The 10,000-nt window shown below is 34.7% G+C and overlaps 2 protein-coding genes across 4 annotated transcripts in view; one reads left to right on the top strand and one right to left on the bottom strand.

The window, feature by feature from the left end:
• Nucleotides 1–3,009, top strand: part of LOC133577516 (zinc finger protein 706) — a 17,747-nt gene extending 14,738 nt beyond the window's left edge. For both annotated transcript variants that reach the window (XM_061931428.2, XM_061931429.1), the window contains exons 3-4: nucleotides 1,194–1,303; nucleotides 2,615–3,009. In XM_061931428.2, coding sequence (XP_061787412.1) covers nucleotides 1,194–1,289 — 96 coding nt within the window. In that variant the 3' untranslated portion in view covers nucleotides 1,290–1,303; nucleotides 2,615–3,009. The remainder of the gene's footprint in view (nucleotides 1–1,193; nucleotides 1,304–2,614) is intronic.
• Nucleotides 3,010–3,134: 125 nt separating this feature from the next.
• bmp8a (bone morphogenetic protein 8a) overlaps nucleotides 3,135–10,000 on the bottom strand; it is a 50,961-nt gene continuing 44,095 nt past the window's right edge. Inside the window, exons 7-8 of one of the 2 annotated variants that reach the window (XM_061931426.1) lie at nucleotides 3,416–3,526; nucleotides 3,135–3,300 (exon numbers count right to left, since the gene is read on the bottom strand). In XM_061931426.1, the coding sequence (XP_061787410.1) occupies nucleotides 3,151–3,300; nucleotides 3,416–3,526 (261 nt within the window). In that variant the 3' untranslated portion in view covers nucleotides 3,135–3,150. The remainder of the gene's footprint in view (nucleotides 3,301–3,415; nucleotides 3,527–10,000) is intronic. The other variant, XM_061931427.1, reaches the window with a different exon arrangement.

The raw sequence follows: 10,000 nt of genomic DNA, 5'->3' as shown, positions 1-10,000 counted from the left end.
GCTCGTAGCATGACTGCAAGAAAAATATTTTGGCTTACTATTGTTCATAAAGTAGAAATATAGAACAGAGTTTTAACCCTAATTGCCACTACCGGTATATGTATATATATATATATATATATGTGTGGTCAATATAACTTATTCATGATGTCATCATTCATTTGATCGGCAATGATGCATGTATGTTCTTTAAAAAGGCGAAACAAATGTTTTATTATATTCAAGGAAAGACCCATGTAGGAATCACATTCAATTTTTATTACAGTAAATAATGAATACATGCTGCTAGCATAATGCTAACGACAGCTCACTGACAGGCATGTAGCATGGCAAACAATCATTCACAACAATATTCATACAGTCTCAAATGAAGTCAAATAACATTTGTGGAATGTGGGAGGAAGCTGCAAAGAGATGTCTAAACTATGCTTTGAAGATGCACGCGCCGTAAACTTACACGTTATTGTCGCTGGTACACAGGCAGGACCCAAAAAATGCATCATTGATTTGAAATCTGATCCTCTTCAACCTTCTCTCCTTACTTTTGTTAACTCCAATCATGTGTGCAGGCCATTCACATGTACCGTATCTTTTCTTTCCAAGATAGTTATACGTCACTCATGGTACAGTACTGAAATGTGTAGAAAAAGGTTTTATGGGGGGGGAAAAAACTGGCAGGTTTTTTTCCCATAGAAAATCCACGCATAGCTAAGTGAAATGTTACTTTTAAAAACAGATTGACGCCAATTCGTGAACATGAGCATTATCGGTTTTAAGGTCAATAAGTAATTTCACAATAAAATAGTGCTGTAGCATGATAATAAAGTGACATGGTTGTAAAAATAATTTATTATTAAAAAAAAAAGTTAAACTGTGTACATTTAATTAAAGCATTTACACTGAAATTTAATTTTTTTATTAGAAATACAAGTGATTTTAATATTTTTTTCTGTGTTTTATAATTGCTTTTGAACAAAATATGATCTATGCAATCATTCCATTGATGAAAGGACAATAGTACTAAAATATACAATAGTTATGTCAGAAGCAACACATATTAAGTTATGTCTTTCAAAATAAACATTGCCACTTTTATAGAACTGACCTTCTCTCATCTGGGAGATACACTTCTACTAGGTAGTATTTCATATTTCCTGTCATGGTTCATTGTAATATTGATGTGAATATTTCAGACCCAGATGCCCGACCCAAAGACCTTCAAGCAGCACTTTGAGAGCAAACACCCCAAGTCCCCCATGCCCCCCGAACTCGCTGACGTTCAGGCCTGAACCAACACAAGCTGGTAAGAACTTTACAACTCTCGTATTGTTTATCATTATTATTCGCTGCATTCGGGGTGTTTATTACGTGAGCCCCTCAAATAAAAATAACCTCTTTCAAAAAGTAGTGTGAAATAAAAGATGTCATTAAAATAAAATAATTGGACAAGCGGTAGAAAATGGATGGAAAATACCGTTAACTTCCAAGAAGTTGTCACTTTCCCACACAATACAAAAACTTCTCCTTTAAAGTTAAAGTACCAATGATTGTCACACACACACACGAGGTGTGGTGAAATTTGTCCTCAGCATTTGACCCATCCCCATGTTCACCCCCCTGGGAGGTGAGGGGAGCAGTGAGCAGCAACATGTGCCACGCTCATGAATCAACCCCCAATTCCAACCCTTGATGCTGAGTGCCAAGCAGGGAGTTAATGGGTCTCTACCACAAGGCCACTGAGCTTTAGGCTTCATAGCCAACCAAAAAACTATTTTGCACTTCATTTATTAGACTGAAGAAATAATGTAAACATACCATACAATAGTCTTTTTGTACTGACTAATTTTGGTTTCTTCGGTGAAACAGTAAAAAGTGTCTAGGGATAATATCATTTTCATGCTCTTTAATAACTCCAAATAAATGTGATCACTAAAGTTGATCTTTTTAGGGAAGTAGTGACAGAAAAGTCCACCAGGTGGTGCTCTAGTATTAGAGATGACCCATTATCAGCGCCAATATTTGCCATTTTGATATATCAGTATCAACCTTTTTTTTTATTTTTACAAGTACCAGTATTGAGTATATATATATATATATTAAAAAAAATAGTGAAGTAAAAAGCACTGACCTTTTGCACTGCATGTGGGAAAAGTTAACTTCTTTATTCATTCAATAACAAAAACTACTCTAGTCAATCATTCTCCCTAAAATGTTTTGATATTTGAGTTCTTGTGAGAATAATTCCATTTCTCTCCTCCTAATGCAGTGCTGGTCTCCTGCTGTTCAATCCTTAAACTTCTATAAAATGGAGTAGATGAGGAGTTGCAGGAAAATTCCATATTTTTACCAACTTTCAAATGCAAATGTTGACACAAGTAATTATGTTAACATTGCTCTAACCTTTCCTGAAAAACAACCCACTGTTAACTACTCATATTTTAAAATATAGTATCAGCCAACAGCTTCCTTATTAATCGTATTGGCTCTGAAAAAACAAACATTTAATCAAATGTGTTGCTCAAATAACATTGAACTTTGTCATAGATTACAAAATAAACTCTTAGTGATCATTTCTTCAACATTTTTACACACTTTCCCCCCCCATGTACTTTAGACAAACCAGTTGGACGAAAGCATTGACTTGTGGAGCAGTTGGAGGTCAGCACGCAGTGTGCTGTAAAGACATTGAACCTGTGGAAGACATGGACTGAAGAGTGTGTGTCAGATAGTAAGAGCAACAGCCAACAAGTATTTATTGTATGAATCAGTTATTGAGAAAGATGAGTTTGAGTGTTGGTTGTTGCACATTCTTCCTTTTTGTTGGACAGTTTGTGTGAGCAGGACGCTTACAAACCACTAAACGTCATTCAGACGTCACAAGTACCTCACATCCCTCCTTGTCCACCTGGGACACTTCCTGGTCTTCTAGCTGTCAATCATCAGACACAATGCGTCCCTAATCATGTTTGACATGTTGTGGCAGATGAATGAATAAACATACTAGCAGACTATTCTTTTCTTTCTGAACAAAGCCAACTTTGTTTTTAAATACTTTACTGCTTACAGAAGCATACGCTTCTTAAATAGTGGAAGAATACTTAAATATTTTAATAATATAATATTTAAATAAGTGCTGGTTTATACCAATTTTTATAGGCAGCCACAGTTCTTCACCACCATGTTGCGATGCTTCTTGAGGATGACGTTGTTGTTGTCGTCGTAGAAGAGCACAGAGATAGGACTCAGCTTAGTGGGGGCACAACATGCCTTGGGAACCTCGTCTGGTTTGAGAAGATGCACCTGGAGCAGGTCACATAATGGACATTGTCTATGCACATACATACATGTATCTATGGTATTAGTACACACTACACCTGAAACAACAGTAAAGTTAAAAAACAAAAGTAGAACTTACTACTTGCTGGATAAGGGCGTGGTTGGTTGCATTCATGCAGGCGCCAAGAGGGTAGAAACATTCTCCATCACAGTAGTAGGCAGAGTAGCCTGTGGGGGCCAGAACCCAGTCCTGACCAATAGATCACAGAACTGAACACTTCACTATCTAACAATAAATATTCATATGAACATTGTATTATTATATCTTACAGTGTAGTTATTTAAAAACACATTACATATACACACATATAGTCATGTATGTATGTATAATATGTATACTGTATTATATCTTAAATATATATAAATACACATATATAGACATACATGTAAACATACATACATACACACACATATATACACATATATAAATATATACATACATATATATATATATACATACACACACATATATACACATATATAAATATATACATACATATATATATATATATACATACACACAAATATATATACATACTTACATACATACATATATAAATACATTTTTACACATATATAAATATACATATATACAAACAAACATACATACATACATACATACATACACACACATACATATACATATATACATAAATGTATTCATACATATATGCATATATAAACATATACATATACATACACATACATATATACATACAGACATATATACATATACATACATACATACACATAGGTACACATAAATATATATACATACATATATAAATATATATACATACATACATACACATATATAAATATACACATACATACATATATATATATACAGACATATACACATACATACATACACATATATAAATATATATATATACATACATACATATATAAATATCATACCTGCCAACTACTCCGGTTTTCCCGTAATTAGTACGGTTTTCATCAACCTATTCCGGGTTACGGTTGCAGTGATAAAAAATACGGTTTTTCATTAATTAAAAAAAACATTTTTTTTAAATGCGCGAGGCTATTTATAGCACCGCTGCCAAGCACGAGGCACCTGTTGCCATTGTTTCCAAACGAGCGAACGATCATGGAATCAGCCGGAGAAACATCGCAAACGAGTCTTAAACCGAAAAGAAAACTGCAGTCATTCCGTAAAGAATATTCAAAAGCCTATCCGGGAATAATTATCCGTTCCAAAAAGGGTGAAAACTACGCGAATTGCACCTTGTGCAGACAAGATTTTTCGATCGGACACGGAGGAATTAGCGATGTAAAAGACCACGTTGGGACAAAAAAAACACAAGTCTAATGCCGTTGCTAGCGATACAAGTGGAAAACTTTCAACGTTTTTCGGATTTTAGCCACAAAAAGGTAATGACACCAATGTTATCTATTGGAATTGTTTAGTACTGTTATACTGTTAAAAGTGTTTATACTATTTATGCTTTCAAGTCCAAGTTGAAGAAATCTTGTTAAATGTTGACAGCATAACTACCAAAATACAGAAGTATGTCCTTAATATTTTTGCAGTGCTATTTCTGTTGAAAAGTTAAAATGATTACATTAGAGATGTGATGTGCCACTTTTCAAGGCTTAAATTAATTTTCATTAATTTTTCACATTTTGAATTCTTTTGAAAGGCTTACAAAAAAACTAAATTTGAATTGTAATTCCATGCTATTGACAGGACTATTAATTTTAATGAAGTTAGCTTACCATGTTTACAGTATGATAATTGTGATAGAAATGTGAATTTTAGGCACAGAATATTTTATACAATTGAACAAGGCAGTAGATTATACAAGCTTGGACAGAAAGTTAATGACACCAATTTTTTTTTTAATGGAATTGTTTAGTACTGTTTTACCATTTGTTTACTGTAAAAAGTGTTTATACTGTTTATACTTTCAATTAACAAATTGAAGTCTTGTGAAAGGTTGACAGGATAACTGGCATTAACTGTCAAAATAATTTCAAACTATTGAAGTTAGCTTACAGAATAAACATGTCAATCAACCCATATGATTTTTGCTGTAATATTTTTGTTTTGAAAAGTCACTGTGACTGATAGAAAAGTGATGGTTTTAGCAACATTTTAACCTGTCTGAATGCTAATAATCATTTTGCGTCGGGGGGCCTGCGGCCCCTGGACCCTGGCTACTAGGTTTTTCTGATTTCAAAAGTTGGCAGGTATGAAATATATATACATGCATACATATTTGTGTATGTCTGTACATAAATATACAGACATACAAACATACATACATATATACACATACATATATATATACATACATATATATATATATATATACATACATATATATATATATATACATACATATATATATATATATATGCATACATACATACATACATACATACACATACATATATATATACAAACATACATATATAAATATATATACATGCATACATATATACACATAAATATATACATACATAAATACACACATATAAATATACAGACATACAAACATACATACATATATTGTTTATTGAATGGATCTCCATTAGCTGACGCCAAGGCGACTGCTAGTCTTCCTGGGGTCCATATAGGAGCATACAAAATTAAAATACAAAGAATACATGCAATAACAGACATTATACAATGGAAAAATACAACATAAGATAAAAAGCTAGTTAAAACCAGTATTAAAAATTCACGTCATGTGGGCAGCTGCAATAGGTGTATCTTCAAAGCTGTCTTGAATGACAATTTACTTTGTGAGAGATTAATGTGAGATGGCAACCCATTCCAAAATGATGTACATCTATACATGACTGTATGTTTGAGGAGATTGGTCCTGGGAGCAGGAAGTGCCAAATAGCCATTGCTGGCATTCCTAGTGTCATGAATATGTATGTTAGTTGATTTTAAAAACTGTTTGTAAAAGTAATCTGGTGATTGATCTAAAATGATAGTTCTAAAGAACATAAGGAGACTACAATACATCTTTTGTTCAACAGACAACCAGGACAGGCGTGAATGCATAAATGAAATATTAGTGTGCAAAGAACATTTAAGTACCAGTCTAGCCGCTCTGTTCTGAACAAGTTGCAGTTTGTTCAGGTCAGACTTAGTCGTAGCGGACCATATTATAGGACAGTAATGAAGATGACAGAAAACCAAGGACTGTATGACTTGAGCCATTGTTGAGGATGTCAAGAAGGTGGAGCACTTCCTGACCATGGCTGAACCTCTTCTCATTTTCATTGAAATACCATCAATATGATCGGACCATGACAGTTGACTGTCTAATAGCACACCAAGCAAATTTACTTTTTTGACCTGCTCAATACGTATGTCTGACATTAAAATATGAAGCTGTGGGTCATCAACAAGCATATGCCTGGATCCAAAAATAATGCTTTTTGTTTTGTCAATATTCACAACAAGTTTACTATCATTTACCCAGCGGGACACTCTCTCCAGGTCCTGATTTAAGTTATTTTCTAGGTCATTTAAGGTAGAGGCAGTACTGTATAGAGTTGTGTCATCTGCATACATAACCATATTGGTGTTTGTTGTAACACAGGGAAGATCATTAGTAAAAATAATAAAAAGTAAAGGACCTAAGCAGCTTCCTTGAGGCACGCCGCAGTAATTGTACTTGCGTTCAGATAGGCTACCATTAAAACACACTCTCTGTGATCTTCCTGATAGATAGCTCAACATCCAAGAAAGTGACATACTATTAAAACCATATTTTCTCAGTTTGGAGATCATTATGTTGTGATCTATGACATCGAATGCCGCACTAAAGTCAATCAGGACAGTACCAACCATCTTCTTGACATCCATTTGTGACAGCCAGTCATCAGTCAGCTGAGCTAGAGCAGGAGATGTTGAGTGACCTTGCCTATAAGCATGCTGGGAAACTGACATCAGTTTGTTGTAGGTAAAGTAATCTTGAATTTGTTTGAAAACAACTTTTTCCATCAATTTACTAAGAACAGGAAGTATGCTTATTGGTCTACTGTTTTTACCAGTAAAATCTTTATTTTTGTCCTTGGGTAGAGGGATGACCTTAGACTCCTTCCAAACCCCAGGACAGACTCCATATCTTAATGATTTATTAAATATATGACAAATCGGAGTTGATACATGGCATGCCGCAATACTTAACAATTTGCCATCTAGCATGTCCGTCCCAGCAGGTTTATCAGATGGCAGTGATAACAACAATTTCTCAATATCAGAACTACTAACTGGTACAAAATCGAACCCTTCATTATATGATTTTCAATTAATGTGCATGAGGAGGAGCCATCAGAAGGCGTCATATTCACTCTCAGATTTTCCACCTTGTTTGTGAAGTAATTATTAAAATATGTGGCAATTTCCATTGGCTTATATATACACATACATTAACACATACGTACATATATATATACATACATACATACATACAAACATATATACAAACATACATACACATACATACATATATATATACATAAAAACATACATACATATATACACACATACATACATACATACATATACACATAAATGTATTCATACATATATACATATATAAACATATATACATACATATATATACACATTAGAGATGCGCGGATAGGCAATTATTTAATCCGCAACCGCATCAGAAAGTCGTCAACCATCCGCCATCCACCCGATGTAACATTTGACCAGAACCGCATCCGCCCATTGTTATATATCTAATATAGACGATGCAAGGCATTAGTGAGGTTATAAAGCTTTTGACTGTTAAAGAAAGGAGACTGATCCAATGCAGCGCAGACATTCGCGTGCCACGCTGTCACGGCCCAGACGCACACCAGTGCGCAATCATATGGGAGCCGCGCTGAGCGCACCTCCAAGCGCGTCTCGCTGCCGGCGACGGCCGGGTATGGGCCCGAGGCTCCAGCGCCATCCATTTTCAGGGCTAGTTGATTCGGCAGGTGGGTTGTTACACACTCCTTAGCGGGTTCCGACTTACATGGCCACCGTCCTGCTGTCTATATCAACCAGGGTGAGCCCCACCCCTTTCGTGAGCGCACTGCGCGCGGAGTGACCCCTGTTACGCGCCCCCGGCAACAGGGGTGGCGGGCAGGTAAGCTGCGCGGGCGGAGCGCGCGGAGTGACCCCTGTTACGAGCCCCCGGCCACGGGGGTGGCGGGCAGGTAAGCTGCTTACCTGCTGCGCGTGACGCCGGCCGCGGCGAAGGCGGACGAGGTGGGGTGTCGGTGCGGTGGTGACCCTGGACGTGCGTCGGGCCCTTCTCGCGGATCGCCTCAGCTACGGCTCCCGGTGGGGCCCTCTCGGGGGAAGGGGCCTCGGTCCCGGACCCCGGCGAGGCGTCCCTTCTCCGCTCCGTAAAAGTGTCCATCTCTTCTTTTTTTTTTCTTCTGTTGTGGCATATGCTGCAGGTGCCTGCTCGTTTTTCGTATGTGGGTAACAACATTTAACTATGTATATATATTTCCGAATTGGTTTAACTGCCACCCGCCTGAATCTATTTAAAATCTATTTTTTATTTTTTTCAACCACCCGACCCGACCCGCGGATAAAATCTAATTTTTTAAAATTTCATCCGCCCGATCCGCGGATAATCCGCAGACTCCGCGGTTGTGCATATATATATACATATACACATACATACATACACATATATAAATATATATAGATACATACATATATAAATATATATACATACATAAATACACACATAAATATACAGACATACAAACATATATACACATACATTAACACATACGTACATATATATACATACATACATACATACAAACATATATACATACATACAAACATACATACATACATATATACATACAAACATACATACATATATACACACATACATACATACATATATATACACAAATGTATTCATACATATATACATATACACATACATACACATATATAAATATATATAGATACATACATATATAAATATATATACATATATACACATACATACATACATACCGGTACATACATACACATATATATATACATACATACATACATACATATATACACATACATAAATACGCACATACAAATATGCATACATACATACATATATATATATATACACACATACATACATAAATATATTCATACATATATACATATATAAACCTATACATACATATATACACATACATATACACATACATACATACATACACATATATAAATAAATACATACATACATATACACATACATACAAACACATACGTTAACACATACATACATGTATATATATATATACATACATATATATATATACATATAAACATACATACATACATACACATACATACATATATACACATATATAAATATACATATATACATACATAAACATATATACAAATATACATACATACATAAATACACATACATACATACATACATACATATATATATACAAATATACATACATACATTTATATATACATACATAAATGTATTCATACATATATACATATATAAACATATATACAAACATATATACACATACATACATATATACACATACATACATACACATTTATATATAAATATATACATACAGTATATACATACATACATACAAACAAACACATAAATAC

Source organism: Nerophis lumbriciformis, linkage group LG37 (genome assembly GCF_033978685.3).
Source record: "Nerophis lumbriciformis linkage group LG37, RoL_Nlum_v2.1, whole genome shotgun sequence".
Classification (NCBI taxonomy): domain Eukaryota; kingdom Metazoa; phylum Chordata; class Actinopteri; order Syngnathiformes; family Syngnathidae; genus Nerophis; species Nerophis lumbriciformis.
Note: the sequence above shows the minus strand (reverse complement) of the source record. Positions and strands in the feature narration are given on the sequence as shown.